General features: G+C 51.1%; 1 protein-coding gene across 5 annotated transcripts in view; it reads right to left on the bottom strand.

Moving 5' to 3' along the window:
* Positions 1-26,294, bottom strand: part of COL27A1 (collagen type XXVII alpha 1 chain) — a 135,643-nt gene that overhangs the window by 93,903 nt on the left and 15,446 nt on the right. For all 5 annotated transcript variants that reach the window (XR_004424630.1, XM_033122637.1, XM_033122638.1 and 2 more), the window contains 4 exons: positions 20,569-20,622; positions 16,533-16,586; positions 8,713-8,766; positions 7,159-7,212 (listed from right to left, as the gene is read on the bottom strand). Coding sequence is in view for 4 of the 5 variants with exons in the window: in XM_033122637.1 (XP_032978528.1) it covers positions 7,159-7,212; positions 8,713-8,766; positions 16,533-16,586; positions 20,569-20,622 (216 nt within the window). In the remaining variant the exon portion in view is untranslated. The remainder of the gene's footprint in view (positions 1-7,158; positions 7,213-8,712; positions 8,767-16,532; positions 16,587-20,568; positions 20,623-26,294) is intronic.

Genomic DNA, 26,294 nt, shown 5'->3' with positions numbered 1-26,294 from the left:
TGGCTGGGTGAGATTCTTTGACGTGCGGCGCGTGCTGTTTTCCCCAGTAGGCAAACTGAGGCACAGGCCACAGCCAGCAGCAGTCATGCAACATGTTTCAGATTGCTCTCGACTCCTCTCCTGCTTCACTGTTGGCCGGCTGTTGACCTGGGGCCATTGATCTCACCTTGGTAAGCCTCGGTTTCCGCTTTTGAAAACTGAGGGTGTAAGGATTGGCACATGAATTGCATGATATAATGTGTGTAAAGCCGTTAGCACAGTACCTGGCGTTGAATTCCAGGGACCTGTAAAGACTAGCTGCTATTATCATCATGATCTTCCTATTTCATTCATTCATTCAGCAAACATTTACTGAACTTTTATGCACCGGCACCATTCTACGTATGGGATGAACGAGAAGACAACATTCTTGGCCTTAATGGAGTTTAGACTCCAATTAAGGAGAGATAAAAAAACAGTAAACATAAAGGATATTGTTTGAGGGCGGGGGAAATGGGGAGCAGTTGTTTTCATGGATATAGAGTTTCAGGTTTACAAGATGAACAAGTTCTGGAGATCGGTTACACAACAATGCGGCTATACTTACCACCACTGAACTGTACACTTAAACGTGGTTAGGATACTAAATTTGATGTTTGTTTGTTTGTCTTACCATAATTCAAAATAAAATTTAAAAAAGAGGTACTATGTGGTCGTGACCAGTGCCTTGAAGAAAGGTGAGCAGAGTTAGAGGACGGAGAGCGGCAGCGCTGGGGACGGTGTGACGGCAGGGGGCAGGCACGGATGGTTGCTCTGGGCTGATGAATGACGTGAGGGAGCTGGACGTGGGGGCTGGCTCTCTGGACAAAGGCCTTCCCGTCAGAGGGAAGAGTAGGTGCAAAAGCCCTGAGGCAAGAACACTCTCAGGCGGGTTCGAGGAAGAATGAGGCCTACGTGACTGGAGCAGAAAGAATGAGGGGTGACATAGAGAAGAGCGGGAGCAGTCAGAGCAGAAGCCGCAGAGCATGCTGGACAGTAACAGAATGGGAAACCACAGAGGGTTTTGAGCAGAGATGTGTCGTGATGTGATGCATAGAATTGCCATTATTTTCTTTCTCCACTTGGAGCTTGCAGATGAGGAAGAACAAGCAAAGTCTTTCCATGAAGAGATGAATCAAGCCTTGAGCTCTAGGCTGTGTGACTCAACACAGGAGATTGCCCTCTCTGAGTCTCACTCTGCCATCCTCTGCCTGCCATAAGGGGTTGCAGCAAAGAGCCTATGAAATAACGAGAAAGGGTCCCAAGAGAAGCATGAGAGGCGACCAGGGAGGTCCTGAGCATGACCCACTCCATGGGCTTCCTCTGTAGCCATGAAGAAATCTGCTGGGAGCCTATACTTTAGCAGTGAAGTGTGGCCAGTGAAATCCCAGGAGGAAATTTCAAGTAAACCCTTTACTCAGGACACAGCTGAAAGGAAACAAACGATCATCAGGAACGTGGACACTGGCGTGCCCTAGGCCTGGCTCGGCACTAAAGCCTTAAATATCCAGCTCATCAGCCCCTTGGATTCACCCTGGGGAGGAAGGAATTACTTGGCAGATGAGGAAACTGAGGCTCAGAGAGGTAAAGTGATTTTCCTGAGGCCACACAGCTTCCTAAGGGCAGTGCCAGGCTGTGACTCCAATCCCTGTATCCTTAATCACCAACTCATGTGATAAGACATACTGAGGCCTTCCTAGAAGACCCAGAGCCCCCCAGGGAAAGACCCCTTACAGACCCACCTCCCCAGGACAGAGCGTGCAAATCACTACAGCATTTTGGAGCAGAAGATGGTCACAGAACCCTGGAGTGTCGGAGTTGGGAGGGACCTAAGCCATCAATTTAACAACCTCCTTTCTCATTGAACAGACTGAGAAGCAGGCTCAGAGAGTGGAAGGGACTTGCCCAAGGTTACTCAGAAAGTTGTAGGCAAGCCTGGACTGGTTCCCCAGGACTTTAGACTTGCTGGGCTGTGCTTTGTCCAGAAGGCTGTGATTCCTAGGTCTTTCCCAACCAGTGGACCCTGAAGGGGCTTGAACATACATTTCTCCTGGTTGGACAGGAGCAGCTGCCTGAGCGCAGCCATAGCATTGGGTGGGGTGGGCAGGAGGTTTGTACGCTCCCTGGACGTACCTTAACAGTGTTTACCAAACTAGGGCCAGCCAAATAGCTTCAAATGACAGGGCCCCAGGACCTGGAAGATTCTAAACCGTTATCTTCTCCCAGGGCCCAGCAATTACAGGGTGGGCACTGACCACAAGGTGGACCCATGGGCAGTGATTTCCCCGTGTGTGATCAGTGTCTGAGTGGCACTAGGGGAGATCAGATACTTCAGGAGAGCTCCAGGGACCATGGAGTCTGCAAGGGGCCTCCAGCTGCCCAGCAGGCGGGTCTCCACAGGACCCGTGTTTATAATAGAGCTCGGTCTATATTTTGGTTTGGGAGCCAGATTAATCATTGCTTACAATGCACAAGGAGAAACCAGACATCACCTCACTGTTGCTGCAGACAGTCTCCCTGTTGGCTGGGATGCTATTTGAGATTTGGGCAGGGAGGGGAGGGGGGGTCTTGTCCTTGCCTGAGGGTCGTGGGGACCCACATGTTCACCCAGGCTCCACCTCAGCCCATACGAGGTCCTGGCTTCTCTTGCAGTAAAATGGAACTCACCATACTTGCTTAGTGCTCCATGATACTTCCTTACCACCTCACAGCCCACGAGCCACGTGGGACAGTCAACAGGACAGAGAGCCCATTTAGCAGAAAGGATCAGCGAAGATGAAACACATGCCGAGAGGTAGGGTGGCCCATTACATGATACTGGGCAAGTTCCTGCCCCTCCTGGACCTTTATTTCCCCAGCTATCCTCTCAAAGCATCCTGTTGGCTCAGAAATGACAGAATTCTGAATGTGTGGCTTATCCAAAAGCACAGTCCATCACAGCACAGCCAGGCGTCTGATGCTAAACTCTGCTCAGTGGGTACCCGAGGCAGGGCAGGGCAGGAAGTTACAATTTCTGTATGGCTCATTCATTCATCCCGTTGTTCATTCATTCAACAAAGGTTTGCTGAGCCCCAAAGATGAGCCAGACCCTGTGTTAGACATAAAGAGTACCCTGGTGAACAAAACTCACTCCCTACCTTCTAGAATAGGTTATGGGTATCAAACACGTATTAAGTGGAATGAAGGAGAAGTACTGAGTACTAAGAGAGTTTAGACAGCCAATCGAAGCAGGCGGCATTGAGGCCTGATGGAGGCGGCGGGTTGGAGAGCAGAGGGGAACTGGATCTCAGAAATGGCAGCAAGCATGCACCCCAGAAGCCCAGAGCAGCTCCACAGCAGGGGAGCCTAGAAAAGGTTCCCAGTAGGCACTCTGCATAGAACTGGGGGTGCTACATCCAGGTAGAACTGGGAGTTCTGCAGATCATCTCAGGCAGCCTTAATCACGCGCCCCAAAAATGTTCCCAGATTTCCCCCTCTTCCCTCCCATTTTATTACAACTTCTCACAGATGGTGGCCAACTCAGGTGGCCTAGGGAGGACTCATGGTCAGAGGGAGGAACTCAGGAGGGAGCCAGGAAGAATGAGTACCAAAGAGCAGATAGGATTGGATGGCGTGAGGGTTCCTACACAGCGGGGTTTCTCAGCACTGGCACCGTGGGCTGGGTAAGCGTTGTGAAGGGGCGGCGGTCCTGTGCATCGAAGGATATTTAACAGCATCTGTGGCTTCTACCCATTAGAAGTTAGTAGCAGCCCCTCCACCCCACAGTTTCCCAGTTGTGACAACCAACAATGTTTCCAGACATTGCTAACTGCTCCTTGGGTGCAAAACCACGGTTGAGGGGCACTGCTCTACAAGAGAAGGCAGGGTCAGACTAGGGACCACACGAGACTCCGCCCTCCTAAGGTGCAGGTGGGGTTGTGGCAAACTTCTTGGCTAGTGGAGATTGGTTAACCGTTATCTAAGCAAGATGATTGATGGGACCAGACAAGCAAGGCCTTCACGGCTTCTCCTTCAAGATCATCATGGTTATTCATTCATTGAACAAAGATGTATGCAGTACCCACCATGTGCAACTGAGGCTCAGTGAGGTAAGGTCACTTGCCCAAGCTTACACAGCAGGAGAGGGATAGAGCTGGATTCATCCAGGTCTGTCTGACCTGGTCTATGCGCCTGGCCAGGCCTCGGGAACTGGCTCAGCAAAGCCGTTCAGCAGCATCGCAGATGTTCCCCGTCGCAGGTGGGGAACCTCTTTTTTAATTGATGGGCCTGCTCTTTTGTAAGAAGCCGTTTCAATCAGTGCTGAGGGGAAAGGGCCTGAGGGTCAGAGACGCGGGTTCAAACCCCCGATCAGGTGCTTAGTGAGCATGAAAGGTATTTCCCCTAAACCAAGGTTCTCTGCCTTGGCTGCATATGACAATCTTGTGGGACAACCCAGGTCCCACTCAGACCAACTGAACCAGGATCTCTGTGGTGGGGCCCAAGCTCCCAAGCTTGTTCTAATGCACAGCAGAGCTGGGAACCACTGATGCAGATTTCATCCTTCATGAGGCCTCTCAATAATCTCATTTGCATTTAACACCAGTGTCAGCATGAAGGGGTGGGGGGTAGGTATATAGGTACATATTTGCTGAATGAATGAATGAATGAATGAATGAGACCTATTTGGGCCTTGGCTTTCTTAGCTGTAAAGTGGGCACCACACTGCCTTACCTCCTGGAGGCTTTTGGAGGCTATTGTGAAGAAACAGTCTGATGAGGGTTACTACTAATTCTTTATGCCACCTCTAATTTGCCACACTACTTAATATGGGAACGCTCCCAATCCAAGCTCTCTTTCTTTGCCTATTTTTTCCCATAGCCCTTTTCATCTTCTAACATATCTTATATTTTTACTGTTTTTTAAAATGATCTGTCTCCCCCCACCAAGAATAAAAGCTCTGAGGGGACAGGAATTTTGCCTATTTATTCAGCTCAGTGCCTGGCACATAGTGGGCGTTCAATCAACTCTGTTGAATAAAAGAATGAAGAGGATTATTGGTGTCACTCTGAGGTGACACCGAAATTCAACATGCTGGCGAGCAAAGAGGCGGCTGACCTCACCTTTCGCCCACCGATGTCTCCTTTTTACCAAGGCACCCACATGAGATGAGGCAGCAAAACCACCCAACAGAACAGGGCAAAGTGGTCACCATTGTCACCAGACGGCTGTGAAAGAGACTGCTTACGAATAGTGATGATGCCAGGCATGGCTGCGCTCCCCATCAGTGCCCTCCCCTGAACCCCATCACTGAGCACCTGAGCTCCCGCCACGTTCTGCCCACCGCCCTCTGTGAGCAGGTGACACTGGTCTGCCATAGACCAAACTCCTCCGTGTTTGCCTGGACCGGGGCAGAGGGACTCAGTGTAAATGGCTTTGCCAAATAGTCTTCCAGCCACAGGGAGGCTTTTCCTTAATTTGGACAAGACACACTTCCCTGCTCAGGTGAGCTGGTCCCTCTTGGTTGGGGGCTCTTGGCCTTCCTGGACATCTGCCAAAAGCAGGGGACCCTGGAACCCAGATGGGAGCTGGTCCAGTCTGTTTTCCCATCTCCCACCACCTCTGCTAGACTCCCACCGCCATGTAGAGCGAGACCACCACCGGCTGCTTTATGAGCCAGGGCTGGAAGGAGACTTTCCATTCACACCTCATCCATCAGAAAGTACTAGAGCCCAGAGGGGAAGTGAGTGGGGAGAGGGCGTCCCTCTGTGTTCTCTGAGCCAGAAAATTCCATGTTTCCCCAGCTCACAGGCAGTTATAGGCTCCAGTCTGGGTCTGGACTGTTTAGATTCATAGAGTGGCCTGCTCTAACCATGGAGGGTGGAACAAAAAGGCGTGAGGGGGACGTGATGCTCCAAGTCCCCTGTGCCTTTGGGACCTTCAGAGCAGGGACAGGATGGAGCCAGGAAGCACCACAGCTGTGCAGATGAGAACCAGGTGGCCCAGAGACAAGGCAGCTGTGGCCACAGCTGGGAACCAGAGTAGAAGCTTAGAACATGGCCCTAGGCTGATGGATCTAGTGGAAAACCCATCAGCAGTGGCAGATTTCCCTGCAAAAAGCAGTTGACCCCTGGCCTACATCATCCTCCCCCTGCTTCCTGAACACCTACTACATGTAGGCCCTACCACATCTACTACATGTCAGGCTCAGTAGGAAAGACAGCAAACCAGATTTGCATGGCCGGGTTGGTGAGGCTGAACTCAGGGTGAAAATAACTAAGCTAAGATGGGCTAGGGGGCCTTGAGCAAAGTAGAGGGTCCTGGCCTGATGGCTGAGGTTTCAGCAGGACTTCCTGGGAAACGGGGAAGAAAGCTAGGGGACAGAGACCCACCATCTAGGAAAACGGCAGACTTCCCCCTAAGGGCGGTTAGAGAACTCCCCCAGCATGGCTGAAGCAGGGATGGGGGTGGGGGCAGCATGACAACAGCTCAGAAGGTAAAGAGAACTCATTTGCTTTACAGAGCATCCCTTTCCCTGCAGCGTACCAAGGAGGGACGAATGTTAGACTCAGAGAGGTTATTGATTTGCCCAAGCTCATACAGCTAGGAAATAGTGGAACTGGAAGTAGAACCCAGGTCTGGCTGACCCCAGGACCCTCTCCCAATTTCTCTGCTCCAGGCCTTGCTCCAAGCTGACAGCCCCAGGCAGGGGAGTCACGGGAAGGGGGTTATGGTCTCCATCCCAGGTAGGAGAAGGTTGAGGCTCAGGGAGGGGATATGTAAGCCCAAGGCCTCTCAGCCGGTTAGAGAAAGAGCCGGGCCAATGAGGGCCCTGCTGGCTCTGACGCTATTCCTTCCACCACCATGTGTACTCCTTGGGTTGGATGGCCTCCCAGGCACGGCTGGACCCCTACAGGAAGGACAGCAAACCAGGGCCACTTTTCCTCACACCCATGAACCATGGTTGGGGGGGACCTACTCCAAGCCAACGTGCTGCCCGCCCCCAGAAAAGTACGGACCTCTCACCTCCTGCCAATCAAAGGAGCTGGGCTGGGGCTAGGGAGAGGAGGACTGGGGGGCAGGCAGCTCAGAACTCTCCTGACAGATGACCCCACCTGCTAGGAAGCCCAGTAGGCAAAGCAAAGCATCAAAACCAAGGTGTACCTTTCGTCCAGGAGGTCCTGGATTCCCAGGGAGCCCAGGCAAGCCCACGTCGCCCTGCAAAACACAGACAAGGGAGTGAGCTGGGGAATGGGAGCAGAGACACACTTAAATTGGAAGTGCGACCTTGCATGGCCAGTTGTTTGTAAACAGGATTCATGGAGGCCCAGAGACCTCAGAGAAGACTGGGAGCCTCTGAGGAAGGTGAGGGCAACCAAGGGGGCAGGGTATCCTGCCCCTCCCCACTCAACCTGGCCACTCCGCTTGATCTAGTTTCTATATTGGACGTCAGCATAGGTTATCACTTGGGAAATGGGTCTTGCTGCTAAATATTTGAGAACCACTGTTTGTAAACCACTGTCCCAGAGGACATGCAATTCATTTGTCCCATTCTAATCAGCTCTTTCTCTCTGCATTCCTCATCCTTGCTGGGTATGGTGGTCACCAAAGAAGGCATTTCTGCCACCACCATGAGACCCAAGAACAGACAACCCAGGCACAAGAGAGAAGCCTGAGCCCCTGGACGTCAGTAGACCTGGGTACCAATCCTGCTCTGCACTTGAACAGCTGTGTGACCTCCAGCAAGCCACCTGCCTCTGGGGCCTCTATTTTCTCTTCTCCAAGTTGGGCCCATCTGCCCTGGCTTATGAGGCTCCAATGAGTGAGAGATGAGAGTGTAAGTGAACATTTACACCCAGGGTAATGAGTGAAAACCTTATCGATAAGGATATGAAGGAATGAGACACCTGTGTCTCGGGGAAATCGAAGGGAGCTACCACTTCTGTGTGCCCAAGCGCATGCGGCTGGGTGGAGAAGCAGTGTTCTGCCTATCAGGAGGGCTCTTAAGCTGGATCCAGAAGGAAGCCAGGCAAACTGGAGCACTCCTTCCAGGAGATGGAGGTCTGAGACACAGAGGGACCTTACTTGGATTTCTGGGTTCCCCCATCCCCACTTGTCCTGCACTTCTCCCGGCCCCTTGATTAGTTTATGGGGTGGATGCTTCAGGGATGGATGAAGTCCTTTGGCTTACGTGTTTCCTCTTCCATAGGAGAACCTTCTGGTCTCATAGCCCTTTGGTGTTTGCGGAGCCCTGAATCTCTGGTCAGTTCCCTTGCTACCTCCTAGACATTTACAGACCTACCTCCTGGAATGAACAACCTCAGAGAGGACTTTGAATATCCTTTGGAAGCTTCCTGGGCAGGTGCTACCAAGAAGCTTCTGGATGCCGAGTGTCATTGAGCAGGTCCTGCAGAATGCCATATAGGGTATCGTGCAAAAGGACACTCACCAAGAGTATATCCATAGGCAAAACCTGTCAATTTTATTGGCTGCAACCTCAGAAGAAGACAGCAGGAAATGGCTTTGGGTTTGGTGTAGGGAAAGTTGGAAGAACTTCACGGAAAAAAGCCAAACCGTATGTTGACCTTTCCAGACTTTCCCACCTCCCTGACTTTGTCTTGCAGTGGCCTCTGTTAGAAGCACTCGCACCAGAGCCTGACGGTTACCCTGCTGTCCACTCCCCTGCTGCCCTGACCTCTGGGGTCCCTGGAAACCTACCTTTGTCCCATCGTGGGCCTTTCCTGGTGAGAGCCCCGGGTCCCCTTTCTGTCCCTGAAACAAAAACAATTCCACTTTGGCTGCTGAGTCATCTAGAGAGCGTGTCTCCCCCCAGACTCTGCTCTAAGCCCTGTCTCATGCTTCAATGCCCTCCCCTCCATGTCCCTCCCCCACAGCTCCAGTACTCCTTGGCTCTAACACCTTCCATAGCTCCCCGTTAATTGCATGATGACAAAGTCCAAACCCCTCCTTTGGTGTCCCAAGTCTTTGGTCATCTGGTCCCAGCCATCCTGACCAGACTTTGCTCTCCTTTCACCAGACAAACACACAGACAGGGTCCCTTCTGCCCTTTCCTGGACCACATCCCATTCCTCAGCCGTGCCTTATACGTTCCTGCTGCCAGGCCCTTGCTCAGGCAGTCACTCCCACATAGAAAACCGTCCCCTAGTCATCATTAGCCAGACAATAAACATTCTTCAAGATGCAGCTTGAGTGTGTCCTCCCCAGTCTGGGTCCACATACAGCAGACGTAATCTTACATGTGAGTGCTGCTAGGACTGCCTCCGGGCTTGTTCCCTTGGGGCTCTCAGAGAGCTTCTGAGACACACGTACAAGAGGCATGACCAATTCTTTTCAATTTTTCAGTACGCTCACCTCACCGCTCCAATTACCCAGGGTCAGGAGAGCAACACGCACTTATATCTGTGTACAGTCTGCAATATTCCTTACCTCACTAGAGTCTCCCAATAGCCTGATGAAGTGGGCAAGGGAAGTGTTATTACCTCCATAACACATTCTGGGAAACAGAGGCCAGAGAAGGAATGGGACTGTCTGAGCCCCCAAGATGAGGCTTCGGCAGAGCTAAGACTAGAACCCTGAAGATGAGTTAGAACAGGCAGTAAATCAGGGAGAAAATGACAAGCAGCAGGTCTCCAGTCAGAGACAAGCACCCCTTCTTTGTGCCTAGCATTTGGGAGTGTCCCCATCACAAGGATTCTAGCTCTTAAGTGCGTGGGGCTTGGAGAAAGGGCCCACAGACAGTTCATCAGCTGCATCTCCAACAGGGCTGAACAGTGCTCCTGGCTGCGGGCCCGCTCATTGGACCCAACTTGGTGAAATTACTCAGGAAACAACCCTTTGAAAAGTACGTCCACCCTGATGTCACCTTCCAAGAACCCTTGATCTCTGTTCCCCACCCATGCTCCCTCCCCCAGCTGGACCCTGAGTCATAAGTCCAGGGTGAAGTCAGGAACTCACAGTGGGACCTCGGGCAAGTCACTTCACTCCTCTGAGCTCCCGTTTCCTCACCTTTAAAATGGGAGCTGCACATTACACACACATAGGCATGCATACACGTGCACACATGTAGGCAACACATGCATAAGGGCACATGCACACACATGCACGAGTACATGCACATACATGCACACACACAGGTACATGCACACTAATACATGCACATGGTGCTTGCATACACACTCACATGCACACACTCGTACACATGCACACAAATTGCCAGCTGCCCAGATTTCTTGGCAAAAAGCCAGTAAGATATTAGACGTGACAAATGGGAGAGGTAGTTTGGCCAACTTTAATTAATTCCCATTTGGTTCTTTTCTTCTTCCAAATCCTGACTCAGTCACTCTTCACAAGAAGTCATTGCATTCTGAACTGGACAGGGCCTGAAAGAGGGAAAGTAACAGCCTTCCACTGCCCACTTACTCTGCGCCCAATGTGTGCCAGGCCCACCCTGGGCAGCAACTCCATTAGTCCTCTTAACACCAATTTGATGCAACTCAGGACCACGAGCAGGGTTCAGAGAGGCTGAGTCACAGTCTGGGGTGAAACATAGGTAAGAGACAAGGTCCTACCAGGTCTGACTCACCCCTGGTCTGTCTGAGTTCACAGCTCTCATTTACAAATAAGCCTGGGTACTTCTGCCACACCCTCTAGCCGCCCCAGGCTGAAGGGCAGCCCCTCCCAGCCAGGACTCCAACTCTCCTTCCACCCGGGCCCCTCAGGTCACTTCTTCAGAACCCGCCCTCAGGGATCTCACACTGTTTCTGCCCCTCACAGATACTTTCCCATCCTGGACTGTTAACAAGCCTTTTATGTCCATGGTGCAAGGCCAGGCCCAGGGCTACCCAGGATTCCAGCAGCCAAAAAAGGACAGTAGCTTTCTCCACCCTGCCCTTGCCCACCTCGGTCTATAGCTGGTAAAGGAGCTGGGCCTAAAAAGCTTTCAGGGGTGGGCCTCCATGTATCCTATTCTGTCATGTTATAAAAGGGGAAACCAAGACCCAAAGAGATGATGGACTTGTTCCTTTGCAAGGTAAGGATCCCGGGCATTTTGGTTGTTTATGTGTTTCTCTCTGCATTTTCAGCAGCAGCACAGTGCTTGGGATGTATTCCTGGCCCAAGGACAACATCCATAAGTACAGATCCTTATTGACCATCTACTATAAGCCAAGTCTTACGATGACTACGGGGAATACCTCAGTGGGGAACAGGACACAGGGCTTGCCCACGGGGAACTCTCAAGGGAGAAACCAGAAGACAAGTAATGATAATAAGCACTAGCATTTACTGAGTGCTCTTCTAAGCCCTTAACACAGAAATCTATGAGGTAGCAACAATCGTTATTCCCATTTCACGGATGAGGAAACTAAGGCACAGAGAGGATAAATAACTTGTCTGAGGTCGTAGAATTAGTAAAATGGATTTAGATTCAGTCAGTCTAGTTCCAGAGCCCAAGCTCTTTATATTTCAATATTCTGCAGGTGACACGTGGAGTCCAAGAGTAAGTGGGGAGAACTTGACCCAGTCTGAGGGTAAATCCCTAACAGGACTTACCGCTAAGTTCAAGACGGAGGAAGACAAGGAAAGAGCCACTGAAGTTAAAGCTCAAGGAATGTTCCAGGTACCCTGGTCAGATGATGGTGTGACGTGTGGGATGGAAAAGATATTATGTCTTCCCAGCCAGACTCCTACAAATTCCCCAGTAAGAGATATAAGGCATACATAAACTCTACTTAATTGTTTGTACCTTGCTGAGGACACGAACCTGCTTGCCAGACCTCGCTCTCCAGCCATGAGTCTGTGTGACCTTGGACAAGCGCCTTTCCCTCTCTGTGTAGGGAACAGTAGACTCTGTCTGGACTAGTTAACAGAGCATTATGGAACTGGAAGATAGATGGGAAGGTAGATCTTAACCATAAACGCTACAAATGTAGCGGGAATGGAAACTGTAAGCTCCCTTCCTGAAAGTGGTGTTGGGAGGTGGAGAGAATAGCAGGCTCTGGGTCAGTGAGGCCGAGAGAAGGGCTGAGGCAACGGAGGAACAAATCACAAAGGACTGGGAAACGCTGGGCCAGTCCCCGTGCACGTCCTCTCCGCCCCTGAATACCCAGCACAGGGTCTGGCCCAGAGGAGGCGTCAAAAAATATTTCACAAATAAGCAAATGAATGAATGGAGTCCCCAGAGACGACTCTGGGTCAGATCTGGCTCCAGCCCTCGAATATCCTGTAAACAGTCACCGGGTCTCTCAGGATCACTTCTATTGCCTGTGTTTAGAAGTTCTGGCCCACGCAATAAGGCAGGAAAATAAGACCACTAAACTTTCGAGGAAAAGAAGACAAAAGTACGCCCTCCTTTGCAAACAATAGGAGTGACTGTCTAGAAAATCCATGAGAACTAATTGAAATAATGTTAGAATTAATGATTCTGTAAAGGGCATGGCTATAAAATAAACACAAAAAGGACAAAAGTACAAAAGTCAACAGTTCCATTCAATAGCTGAGAGCCAGCTAGAAAAATATAATGAGGGAAATATTTCATGCATAGCAGCAACAGTTATATAAAATTCCTAAGTATAGACTCAATAAGAACGGTGCAGGGCTTATGCAATAAAAGCTATAAAAGTTTACTAAGAAACATTTAAAACACTGAACCAAATGGGAAGACTTAATATTTTAAAGATGCTAATTCTTCACAAATTAATATACTCATTTAATACAATTCCAATAAAACCCCAAGAGGGTTTTTAAAAGGAAATTATTAAGGCGGGTATAAAGTATATCTGACAGAATAAATAGACAGAAATACTTTGAAAGAACATGAGTGGGAAGACACACAGTATAAAGATAGTAAATATCATTATATAAAATAGTATTTTACTAACATAAAAAATACAAACAGCAATGAAGCATTTGAACGGCCTGAAATCGACCCTGATTTATCATGTAGTCATGAGTGGAGGAAACGTTATTTAATAAATGGTTAACAATTGTAGGGAAAGTAAAATCGGAGCCCTACCTCATATCACCCCCGCCCTTGAAGATTAATTCCAGATGGTTTAAAGCTTTTGTGCACAAATGATATTATGAAATGACTAGAAATATACGTGAATACCTATTATTATTAGTGCAAAATAAATAGATAACACTTCCATTTGTGAAAATCATCATGAATACTCTTTAACAGGCAAACAATAAACTGGAAAATATTTGTAAGCTGGATGAAGTCTTAATAACTTTAACATATAAACATAAATAATGTTTTACAAATCAAGAACCAACGACAACATCCTAACCCCCAAAATAAACAAACCCATAAATGGTGGAATACAAATGGAAAACACAGAAGAAAAGCACTCTCACAGATGATCAATGAAGTGAAGTGAAGTGAAAACAATAAGGAATTATCTTTTTAAACTATCTTCCTCTAATTTGCAGCATGAATCTGTTCAATCTTTCTAGACAGCAATTGTTAATAAAATAACAGCTAAACATTTATAACAGCACTTACGTGCAAGGATATTTTAAGTCACTCATATATATGTATGCATGCATGTATGTGTATACACATATATATCTATATCTATATACATGTTGATTAATATATATTGTGTAATCCATAGAGGACGGTCAGAAAGCTGTGGAGCTGAATTGCCTTTTGGCTAAAAGTACGGGTTTTGAAGTCAGACAGTAGAGGTTCAAATCCTGTTTCTGCCACATTTTAGAAATGTGACCCTGGACAAGTTACTCAGCCACTTTGGACCTTAGTTTTCTCATCTGTCAAATGGAGTAATGACACCTGCCCTGCAAAGTCCCACATGGGATACTAAAAATGCACGGTGTGCTGATCACTGGGCAAGGTCCCTGCAGGAGACTAGATGTCTTCTTGATACTTTCTAGACTTTTCTACATTTTCCTTAAAGAGCATGCCCTACTCAGCGGAAGGCGAAAGGTCAGCTGGGGTGAAAGGCCTGGGAACCCTGTCAGGCTGTTCCCAGCTCAGCTCCCACCAGCTCTCCTAGCAGTCACCTAGGTCGCCCAGCGTGCCCTGTTCCACCTGCCTGTCCTGCCCCAGTGCCCAAGAGCCCATAACAATCCTGAGCAATTCACTGCAAACTGAGCGGACCCCACCAGGGGTGGAACAGCCGGCTGCCAAGAAGACTGAAGCCAGGAGCTTTATTGCCCCACGTGGACAGTACTGGTTTTCTGGCATAGCTGGAGTCCCGCCTGCATCTGGCCCAGAACTCCTCACCTGCACCAGGGCCCTACATTCCAGCTGCCCGGCACCATGGGCCAGCATCAGCATCCCTATGAGAGCCGCTCTACGCCTCCCACTGGCCAGCCTCACCCTACTGGCCACCAGCCAGGCCCTGCTTCTCAAGCGACCTGAGTGGCCCTCCCAGGCTTCATCTGATCATGTTGCCTTTGCTGAAAACCTTTGTATATATTTCTACTGCTCTCTGGACATAGTTCAAAAGTCTTACCACCACCCACAGGTCTGCTGCCCTTCCCAGCCTCCTCCTGCCCCTTTGCCCAGTCACCTGCAGCACTTTAGACCTCAGTTCAACCTTCCTACCCTCCAGGAAGACCAGCCTCACCTCCCAGACCAGACAGGCGTGTTCCTGAGCAAACCTGGCTATTCAAAACAGCTGCTGATTCTCACCATCTTGATGTACCTCATGACCTGGGAGAACTGAGACCTCTGCAAAGCGGAAGTCTCCAAAGGAGGTCCCTTCAAAAGTCTTACCACCACCCACCCTGGGAGCATGTCCTCCCAGGGGACAGTCCTGCTCTCATCTCCTAGACGGTGTCTTAAGCTGCTGGAGCCTCAGTTTCCCCATCTGTAAATGGGTACAGTATTTCCACCCATCTATTAGGTCTTTGCAGAGATCAAATGAAATAAGCTACATAAAGTGCACGCATAGTACCCAGGACACTGTAAGGGTCCAATATATGGTGGTTATTATCATCAGTGTTTGCCTTGTGAAAACCCAGAGCACTTCCAGGCAGCTGCTGGGCACTGGGTACCTGAGGCCTCTTACTGAGGTGCTCGCCTTACAAGGAAGAACCCCAGCCCAGCCCTGGCTGTGGAGTCATGGACCTACAGGGACTGAGGCTGGTGCGCCTGCATCAGCATTCTGGTGCCATAGATTGACCCATCCAGGACTACCTGTGTCTGGCCTTTGTCCCAAACTCCCAGACAAGCTCGTGGACCAGAAGAGCTCTGCTCCAGGAGTCAGGACTGGCCTTTGGAGTCTGCTCAGCCGTCACTCACTGCCTGACCTGGGACCAGTAGGTTAATGGCTTTCCTTAGGTCACTGAACCTTTACAGTTGGGTGAACAAAGAATGGCCTGGGGCCTGAGCCATTCAAAGCCTGGGGTGCTTTTCACTTGGTCACCCCACTGATGACAGGTTGGGCTGGACGTCCCCCTACCCAGGAATCCCTCTGCCCTTCCGGGCCTGCCCCACGCTCTGGCACTGAGCTCTCGGCTTCCCTGACTTTGCGCCTTCCCTCCTCTCTTCCTATTTCTCCAGCCATTCCTCAAGATTTCTCCCTGTGAGAAGTCTTGCGGGCCCGGCACTCCTCGTAGCATCCTTGCGTCCCGCTCCACGCACCGTCCTGGACAGCCCTGTTCTCTGCCTGAGCCCCAGGCGCAGACAGGAGCTCTGGGGCAGGACTTGCCCCACAGACATCAGAGCACTAGCCACTCTGTGCCCTCAGCTAAAAGTTAAGTGGGGACTGCCCAGAAGGTTCTCTGTGCCAGCCACCCCTCAAGGCTCGATCTCCAGCTCAGAGCTCTCCTAAGCTTCCGAATGTCTGTCCAGGAATCATCTCTATCTGGCTGGGCTACAAGGTCCCAAATGCAATGTCATCTTATTCCTTCTCCAGGGTTCCCAGGTTCAGTCACCCAGGCTAACACTGGAAAGTCACCGCCTCTCACCTCTCGTCCATCATGGAGTCCTCTCTACCTTGTCTACCTCCACATTGCGAACACACCCACTTCCCCTCCTCCCACAACTCAGAGTTGGCCCAGGCTAGCCTCGTCTCTCCCCTGGATCACCAGGTCTCCCTGTTTCCACCCTGCCACCCCCAGACCATCCTCCACACGGCATCCAGTGATCTTCTTCATACACGATCTTTCTGTGTCCCTCCCCTGCTAAAAACTTGACATGCCTCCCCAGGGTTCATCTTAGAACGCAGTAAACCTCACATCCCTAGTCGGACCTTCAAGGCCCTCCCTATTGAGCATCACATGACCTTTTGTTCTCCTCTCTTTGAGGGCTCTGGATTCCAGCTGCCCTCACACACACCCCCGCCCCGCCCCCACTCCCTCCCAACCAGAAGCTAAACTCCTAACTCTTCACTGTCCCCAGTCCAGCATGGAGCTTGGCACCTGAGAGAGGCTGAGGGAATCCTGTGGCGTGGTGTGAATCCTCGGGACCACTCTGCAAACCTCCCACCAGGAGCCGCTATGAAGCACTCTAAACATGGCCCTATCTAGACCCCACAGCAAATACTCACTTTGGCTCCAGGAGGGCCGGGTAGGCCTGGATTTCCATAAGGCCCAGGAGGACCCTGAAAGGGAAAGGAAACAAAGAGGTGAGGGAAAATAGGGGCCATTACACTTCCTATAGCAGTGCTGGCAGGTTCCTTCTGTCGGCTGAGTCTTCCCTCTAGCCAACTCTGAGTAGTATTGTGATGGCAGCCCTCTTTTAAGGAGGATCCCCTGGATGCATTACCCCACTTTCATGCGTTATCTCATTTTTATCCATTCACCCACAAGGTAGGTGCTGTCACTATTCCTATCTTGGAATAGGAGAAAGCTGGCGTTCAGAAAAGTTTATAATTTTTCAGGTCACCCAGCTGCTAAGGGACAGAGCTAGAGCTCAACCTCAGATGTGTGACATCAGAGCACAAGCCCTTAACAGCTAAATTTTACCGCCTTTCCACACTCTCTCCAGCTGGCTCCATCAGCCCTTCCCAGCTGGCTTCCTCAGGCTCAAAGCACACTCAGCTATTTGCTTCCCTGCTCTGTGCCTGGTACTTTCTCCTTTCATCACCTTTGCCATGCTGTTCCCATCATCTGTCGTGCCGTTCCCAACCATCCCCTACAGCTGAAACCCACACCATCCTTCAAGGCCTGGCTCAAATGCTACCTCCTCCAGGGAACCTTTGGGGACTCCTGCCTAAAAGAAACTCTCCACCCTTACGACTCCAGTGGGACTGTGGTATGAGCCTTTGGAGTTGCGAGTTCAATGAAGGGAATGCTTGGCCTCTTCTGAAAAAAGGCACAGCCCTCCTGTGGCCACAACACAGAGTCAGAGCTCGCCTTTGTATTCCTACAGGCTCTGAGCTTACAGCGTCCTCCAGGGTCCATGGAGCAGCTGGTAAGACTGGGCCCAGAGAGTCAAAGAGTCTTGGCCAACATCACACAGTAGAGCAGTGGCCAAGCAAGGGCCAGAACAAGGGCCTGTTGGCTTCAAGTCCAGGGCTGATTCATGGCATTGGGTTTTCCCAGGACATATCTGAATCTGCTACAACAGCTGGGTCCAGTTATGTCCACTTTCTCCAGCAAGGGCTCTGAATTACAGCCTTGCAGCCAAGTAGTATAAACAGAGCCCCAAGAATTGGGTCATTCCTGAGGGTCTTCGTCCAGTAGGAATAAGCCGAGGCAGTGGGGATAGGGAGAGGCACCTCAAAATGCCCGGTGGTGCCCTCCGCTACGCCAGCTTCCAGACATACTGCCCCTGTCCCTGGCCCTTCTTGACCCATCTGGCTAGCTGTGTATGAACTTGCTGCCTGCCTCCCTCTCTGAGGCCAACTTTCCAGCTGCAGCCTGTCACATTTCGACCAAGGCATCTCCCTCTTCCTCGATGCCTGAACTGAGGCCCTCCCCTTCTCTGAAAACATCTAGAAAGAACAGTGTTCAGAAGCTCACTCAGCCTGAGGTATTTATAACAGTGTCATGGGTGACTCTCCCTCTAAAATAATCAGCCATCCAGCCCCTCCTAACTTCCCACCAAAAGTGTTGTCTGCTGTCACAGGGCTGTAACCCAGAAGTGTCAAGACCTAGAACCACGTCTGCGCCTCCCCTCTGCCTGCCTCAGTCTCCCCATCTGTCCTCTGAATGACTGGGACTCAGTGGTCTCTAAGGAATCTGGAAGACCTCAGATTCCTGGGGTCTAATTTCAGAGCTCAGCCTGAATTGGGCAAAGTTCGGGTGGGGGTGTTTGAGGAGAGGCCCAACCAGCACCCCAGAACCAGGCATAGGCTATGAGAGTTTAAGGGTAGCCACCTCCCCCCAGCTACCCCAAAGATGGTGGGCCGGAGCACTCAGCTGTCCCATTGGCAGCTCGTGAAGGTGGGGGCTTCCTGCTTCCCTGCCCCCACCTCCCCACCCGTCTCCAGCCACTGCCTTGTAGAGAAACGAAGCACATAGTTGAGTGGGAGCCAAGCAGACCGATTCTATAAATGCTGTAGCCCAGAAAGGCGGGTGGGGGCAGGGCCCAGGGCTTCCCCGGTGTCCCTCGATGGGCAACGGGTGGTGGGAGTATGTGGAAGTGGGAAGGGGCGTGCCACTGACCTCAGGTGAGGTCCTCCCCCTGCCTGAGCCCCAGAGCCATCTGTGCAGAGAGGAACTGGGGTTACTTAATCCCAGCATTCCATTATCTTTGGAATTTTATGATCTATGGAATTTCCAGTCTAGAAAACAGGATGATGTGGGGTGGGGGGAAAGGGGTGGGGGGGGGCGGCCCACAAAGAGACTGAGATGGATGTCAGGACAGGCCTTCACTCACTCAGGGAATTTCAGAGCTGGGGGGAACCTTGAGAATGTCTTACCATGATCACATGTTTTACAGGTGGGGAAACTGAGGCCCAGAGAGGAGAAGGAACTTGGCTGAGACAACACAGCGTCTTGGTGGAAATGTTCTTGACTCCCAGACCAAAACTCATCAGCAAACATTTGCTCAGTACCTGCTGCACACAGGGCACTCTGCTATGCAGCGGGTAAGAAAAAGAAGTCAGCAGGGCCTGTCTCTGGCCCGGAGGGGCTCAGCCAAGGAGACAAAAACTAGCACTGAGACGGTTAAGATCACAGGCTCTGCAGTCAGGCTGTCTGGGTTCAGTCTGGCTCTGGCATTTACTCTTTGTTACACTTCATGCAAAGTAACCTACGCTTTCTGAGCCTCAGTTTCTTCGCCTGTAAAATAAGGATAATATGGGAACCTCAGGATGGTTGGGAAGATGGAATGAGATCACGCATATGTAGCGCAGTAAACAGAGTTCAGCGCTTGATAGGAGTTTTAGAAATTGATCCGTGCCATGCAGAGGGGCAGAGAAAGGCCTGCAGGAGCTCCGCAAAGGGGGTGGTCATCAGCAAAGGGGCTGGCATTTGATCTGAGCCATGGATGGAGGAGGACTACGGAAGAGGGCATGCCAGATGTAGAGGACAGCCTGAGCAACGGTCCGGGGGCTGGAGGGCTCAGGAGTGCGGGAGCACAGGCCGAGTGCATGGACCTGCAATGTGAGCTCAAAGGGCTTTATCCTGGTCCCAGAGCACAAGGTCCTGTGGCCAGCAGTGTCCCTGACACCTCTGTGGTCCCCAGCTCTGGGCATGTGCTCCATGGAGACTCCAAAGCCAGGAGGAAATGCCTTTGCAGACAGCAGATTCCAGAGCCCTGGGCCCAGGGAGCACTGGGCCAGGTCTGAAGGGGAACTAGGGCTCGAGTAATTGCATAACCAGAACCATCCGCTGGGTTCAGCGCTAAAAATATGCCCCAGGCAGCTATCTCTGCCAGGGCCTCACCAGGCACCCAGCGTGGGAAAGGCTGATTCAGCCTGGGCACAGATGCCAGGCGCCGTGGGTCTGTGTCCCCTTGGGAAAAGGGCAGAGTTCCCTCTAAGAGGGAGGGGTCCCAGCATATAGTTAAGAGTCTGGGTTCCAGTCTTGGCTCTGCCATTTATTAAACGCTTGGTTTCTTCATCCCTAGAATGAGAATGATCGTAAGTGATCATACTGACCCATGAGGGTTCCCCGCAGGAGCTGTTTTTCACCCAGAGACTCACACTAGCTCACATCAGCCACTGCAGCTTTGCCAAGCCATCCTTCAGCTCCCAGTCGAACTTCTCAGCACAGAGAGCTCACTCCCTCCCTGGCACGGCCTGACCAGTTGCCTATGTCACCACCCCTACTCCAGGATGGTCCTGAAGAGATGGGAAGATGGATGTAAGGGTCATGTCTTTCTAAGTCAGTGTTTTCCTGGACAAACACCAAGGCCCATAAGCTCAGAGATGTGGTCTGCAAAAACCACTTCTCCACCCCAGGTTGTCCGCAGTGGACAACTGAGGCCCTGCAGGAGGTCATAGCTGTTCCATGTCTGGTCACACAATGCCTTTAAGAGCCTTAAGTCCACGCCCATGGACCAAGTGGAAAATGAATGTCACAGAGGGGCAGGGAACAACTGGAGGAAGCATAGCAAAGCTGGAACTTCAGGGCCAGTGGGATGCAGGCCAGAGAGCCAACCAAAGCTCCAAAGGATGGTGTGTGATCACTTACCCGAGGCCCCCGCATACCGGGGGCTCCAGGGAGCCCAGGCAGCCCAGGGGGACCCTGAAGAAAAAGCAAGACAGTGTCAGTGCCAAGTGGCCGTAGAGAATAGGTTCAAGCATTCATTCAACAAACCTGTCCAGAGCTTGTTGGGGTAGCTGGGCATGGAACTCCCATGGCTAAAAAGAGGAGTTCCCTGAGATTCCTGCCTGAGGAACTTACGCTCTTTGGGGCTTTCAGGCCTTTGCAGCTGCTATTTCTCAGTCTCTGAAGCTCTCATCTTTTATTACTCAGCTAACTTAGAGAATCACCTCCTCCAGGAATCCTTCCCTGATCTCTCCTCCAATTTGGGCCAAGTCCCGCTCTTTCCCTCTACTTTAAAGGCCTCTATATTATTCACCAAATTGTCTGCTTAGAAGCCTGTCTCTCCCACCAGACCATGGTCTCCTCAAAGGAAATAATGGAATATGAATCATCTCTCTTTCCCCGGGGCTCAACCAAATGTTTGATGAAATAAAATAGCAAGAGACCTCAGAGCTCAACCAAGTTCTCTGCAGAGCCAGAGCAGAGAAAGGACTTGTCCAAGGTGACACCAAGCATCTTTGCACCATGGAAATGCAGTGTAGTATAAAGGGCACAAGCATCAGACAAGCCTGGGTTCAAATCCCAGTGCTGCCACTTACCAGCTGGGTTTGGACAAGTTCCTCAACCAGCCTGTGCCTATAAAATGGGGACAATAATACCTTCTTCACAGTATTATGGAGAGGATGAAATGAGTGACAATAAATGCGTAACACAGTCCCTCATATGTAATTGTCACTCAAATGTTTCATCTATTCCAGTGGCCCAGACTTTATCATCACTGCTCCCCAAGAATCTGTAACAGCCCCTTCATTTGTCTCCCGGCGCCCGCCCTCTCTCTTCTCCAGTCCTCCACAGCCTGGCTCACCTTCCCAAGCACTCTCCTGCTCAATAACATTTAATGGCTCCCCATTTCCCACAAGAGAATGGCCTAACCCTGCAATGTGGCATTCAGGGAGCACCTGTCTGGCCTTACCTCTCTTCCCTTCATACAGGAAGGGAAGCAGACAAACAGACTTACTAAACTGTGGGCTGACCTTTGTTCAAATCTTGGTTTTGCCACTTAATAGTTGGAGACTTTGTGCAAGCCCTTCAGCCTGTCTCTTCTCCGCTGCTCCCCTTTACAATGGGTTCAATTGTAAAGTGTCCCATCTACCCCAAGGAGTAAATGACAATTAACCAAGTGCCTGATCTGAAGAACTGAACACAGAGCCTTAGAAGCCAGGCTTTCGAGGATGTGTGAGGCCTGGGGAATTCATTTGTTTCAAATAACCATCAATGAGATTCCAGGTTTCCTGCCCAGACTTAAAATCAGTGTTGAAAACCCAGTACAGTTTGGCTGGTAATTAATCCAGACCTCACGCTGGGCAGCCTCGGTTCACAGTTCTGGCCTGTGAACACCACGTGCTTGCTTGTCCATGAATAACAATCAGAAGAAAGATCCAGACAGGCCGATATGGGTACCAGCCCCGGAGGGAGGGAGGGAGGGGCACTGCTGCGTGACCTCAGACAAGTCCCAGTTACCTCTGAGCTTCTGGTACCACTGGCCAAATAGGCAGCTGTCTTCCTTTCATCCAGAGCCTGAAAGGCTGGAGGGACAGTCTCTAGTCCTACATCCAGTTCTGCAGGATTGGGATCCAGGTCCAATCTACTTCCTGCTCCTCCACAGGGAGCAGAAGACTACTGTGTAAGACTGAGGCCCTGGGATCACACTGGGCATCCCCACTGACTAGCTGCGTGGCTTTGGGCAAGTGACTTCCAGTCTCCAAGTCTTCATTCTTTAACTATAAAACAAGGACATAATAGCACCTAGCTGACAGATAACCTATAAAAAGTGCTAATCCTTGTGCCTGGCACACAGTGAATGCTCAAAAAGTTAGCTGTTGTGCCTGTTAAGCAAGCTGCTGGAACCTCCCCAGCTCTAGATTTTAACTCACCCTCCTCGACATCTGTTTTTCAGGAAGAGTAAAATATTTCCCTTCCTAGAAGGCCCTCCGTGGCCCTATTCTTTCATGTGAGCGAGAATTAAAGGGAAATGCAGAGGCTAAAGCTAAGTATTACAGTCGGTGTCGTTATCATTACCATGCCCATTTAATGGATGAGAAATCAAAGAGACGTTCAGCGAGAGCACAGTGATTTGCCCAAAGCTGCACAGCTAACAGGCAGAGCCTGGATTCAGCCCAAGACCATTTGACTTGTTCTCCTACCCTGCGCAACTTCCACACAGAAACTCTTGGCCAGATGTATTCTGACTAGCTGTGCAACCTTGGATAATTCCTTTCCCTTCCGTGGGCATCTTTGAAATAAACATTCTGGAAGCTTCCCAACGTTGGCACTTCCTGAATTACAGGGTGGTAGCGACTTCCTCCTCTAGGTTATCTGGCGGGAGAAGAAAAGTGAGCTCATGCCCATCTCACAGAGAAGGAGGCCAAGGCCCAGAGGGGCGAGGGCTGGTGCAGGGCTCCAGGAAGGGACACTCTCTGTGGGTGTAGCTCCCTCATGGAAGATGGTAGGGCTGCCACTGCAGAGGCCTGGACACTCCCTCTTGGCATTTCTTCTGCCCCAGAAACGGGGACATCCAAGCTGGAGTCTGACCTCATCCACAACATCTGCAGAGCAGACTCTAAGTGCCAGCTGGGACCCACGGTCCGGCCTAGTGATGTCAGTCCACGGCCTGCCTCCTTGACATGGCAGCCCAGCCCCCAGCTGCAGGACTAGCCAGCCCTCCTCGACCAACCTAAACCAGGGCTGCCTAGCACCCAGCTGCAGCCACAGGCCTGGCCCTTCCCCATTTAGTACTCACTTTGTTAGTGGGCGAGTGAGGGCAGGCACCCCCTCTCCCCTGATCTGAGACCCTGCCTGTTCTCCATGCAGTGGAAAAAAGCTGCCATTTCTTTCCAGGGCCCAACGCCTGAGCGGGTGACTCTGGAATGATTCACAAGGCCGGGGTGGGATTTTCCACTCCACGCTGCAAACAACGGGGCCTCTGAGAGGGCCCAGTGCTGAGGGGGAGGGAAGCAGGGGCCGAAGGCCTGTCTGGGGGAGGTGGATGAGGCCTGGGCTCAAGGCTCGTGCAAACAGAACCATGGAAATAACCAAGCCCCCACTCTGGGCTTCTCCCAAGGGTCCTGGCCTCTGATAGCCGGACCTAGGGAACCCCATTACACGGAACAAGTCCACCCTTATGTCCAGCTGTAAGAGCCATCTGCCAAGCCTTGCAGAAAGAAATAAGTCCTGGCTGGCATGGCTCCTGGCAGCAAGCAAGGAGAAGTTTCACAGGCCTGAAATCTGGGCGACTTGATCCAATCCTGAGTGTGTTCCTAACTGCCTGCATGACCCTTTGCAATGAACTTTCAGTCTCTGCACCTTTGCTCAGTGCCTGTAGCCTGATGGGGAGCAGGCAGGGTATCTCAAAGGGACCTCCCGTCTCTGACCACCTGAGCCCACAATTATTGCCAAGAATAGCCCACAGGATGCTGAGCCTTCCCCAGTCGCTCTCCTAGTGAAGGGCCTATTGGGACAGGACTTCTTCATGGGGCCTTGGGCAAGTAACGTCATCTCCTGTGCCTTTGGACATCAGTTTGTCCAGCTGTAAAATGGGGATGTAATACTCATCTTCCAAGATAACGCGTGTGTGCTGGTTATTCTCCATTTGTCCCCCAGATCCACTCTGTGCCTTGTGAGGCTGACCTCTACAGGCTACAACCCAGGCTTTCTTGCTCTCTGCTTCTGGCTGGGTTTGGCCAATGGGAGGCCACTGCAGAAGGAGAGAGTGGGCAGGGTATTTCTCTCCCTGCTCCCTCCCTGCTGTAATGTAATTTGGCCCCAGCTCCTGTCATAGACCCCTGGTCAGGTGTTAACTCTCCTGGGTTCTGGTAATATCTTCCCCTCCCCTTATACCTTTTAGTCGGACCCGAACCCGTGTGCTATGACAACCCCTGTTGATTCCTTTGATGCTGCCCGCAGCTCTGTAAATAGTCCCTTCCTTAAACTATCCTCAATTACCCTGTTCCTCTGAGAGGGCCCAGAGCTGGAGCCATGAGATACAGCACGCAAACTGCTTAGTACAGAGCCTGGCACACAGTAGGAGCTTAAAAGTGAAATGATAAAGACAGAGCAAAACACTACTCCATTCTCCTGGGTTCTAGGTGATACCGGTATAAGGGGTGAATTTCTCAAGATCTAGTCCCAGTTCCTAACCGCCAACAGTATGAAGGTCCTCCTGTGTCCACACCCTCCTGGTTTTCTTTGTGCAATAATGCCTGCACCTCAACCATCAGTCACAACAATCCACTGGGACCCAGGTTCTAGTATTGGGTGCTTTACATCCCTCATCTCAGTCAATCCACACAACAACCCTGGAAAGGTAGATGATACCATATCCGCAATTTACAGAGGCAGAAACTGATGCTCAGAGAGGTTAAGTCACTTGTCAAAGGTCACACAGCACCTGACACCTACCAGGCACTTAATCAACTTTGTTGAAAGAAGGAAAGGATGGCTGGATAAGGGAATGGTTCAAACCCAGGTCACTCCAAATCTAAAGACTGTGGGCTTTTACACTCCATGTGGCCTCCTTATCCCACCAGCAGCAGAGATCTGTGTAACCTCAAGGAGCCCTGCCTAGGAGTCAGAACAAGTTGTTTTTTGTAAGGATCAAATTCTTTCATTCACAGATAGTCACGGAGCATCTGCTCTGGGCCAGGCCCTCGGCCGGGTCTCCCCGAGGTGACGCCTGCAAACAGTACAAACCAGTGCAAATGCCAGCGGCCTGGTCATGAATAAAAAAGGCCTTGCCTTTCCTCCTCCCGGGTGTGGGGCTTCTGTGCAGCTTCTGTGCAGCTTCTGTGAACCGCAGCCTCCCTGCCCCTCCCCAGCCCGGGCCCAGCTCAGCTTTTCCATGCTCCCCCCGCTCCTGGGGCTCCCACAGAGCTCCCTTGCTCAGTGGTTACAACTCCTGGCAGGCTCAGGCCCAGAGCTCTGCCTCAGCCTCTGCCAGTCTATCTCGTGCCCCTCGAGAACCATGCAGAACTAGTCAGACACAGCCATGGCACCCCTCGCAGGCTTTGAAAGGTCCCATAGTCATTTCTAAGGAGGGAATGCTTCCAATACCGTGTCACAGAGCCCCAGGGAGAGGAAAAAAGTTCCGCATGTCACCCAGCAAGCTAGATCGCCAAGGCAGCCTTGGAAATCACCCAACTTGCTTCCTCACAGGAGCTGGGAGCTCCTATTGTCTTACATTCTGCAGAAACTGAGGCTGAAGCCGAGTGAGTCAGAGCCACAGAGCTAGTAATGGGTGGGGTCTGCCAGTCCCTACCCTGAACTAAGCCCTGTGCCCTGGGCAGCACAGCTGCTGCTCTGCTGGGATTAGATTTTGAATGTATATGGGGGCTGGGGGCAGATAAGAGAGGACAAAAGGAACATGAGTTCTTGTCACCGTTCAAAGATGCCACTTCAATTACATAATTTCTGGTATCTGGTGAAATATAAATGACCAGTTTGCCCCTGCCACACAAAGGACTGGACAAAGCTTCTGAAAGCTTCTGGGTTCCTACTGGAGTGAGGCTAGATTCTAAACTGGAGAAGTTTGGGATTAGGGGAGAGTGCAGGGCAGGAGACGGGATGCCACCCAGGCAGCCTGCCGTCTTTCCTCT

Source organism: Rhinolophus ferrumequinum, chromosome 12 (assembly GCF_004115265.2).
Source record: "Rhinolophus ferrumequinum isolate MPI-CBG mRhiFer1 chromosome 12, mRhiFer1_v1.p, whole genome shotgun sequence".
Lineage (NCBI taxonomy): Eukaryota > Metazoa > Chordata > Mammalia > Chiroptera > Rhinolophidae > Rhinolophus > Rhinolophus ferrumequinum.
Note: the sequence above shows the minus strand (reverse complement) of the source record. Positions and strands in the feature narration are given on the sequence as shown.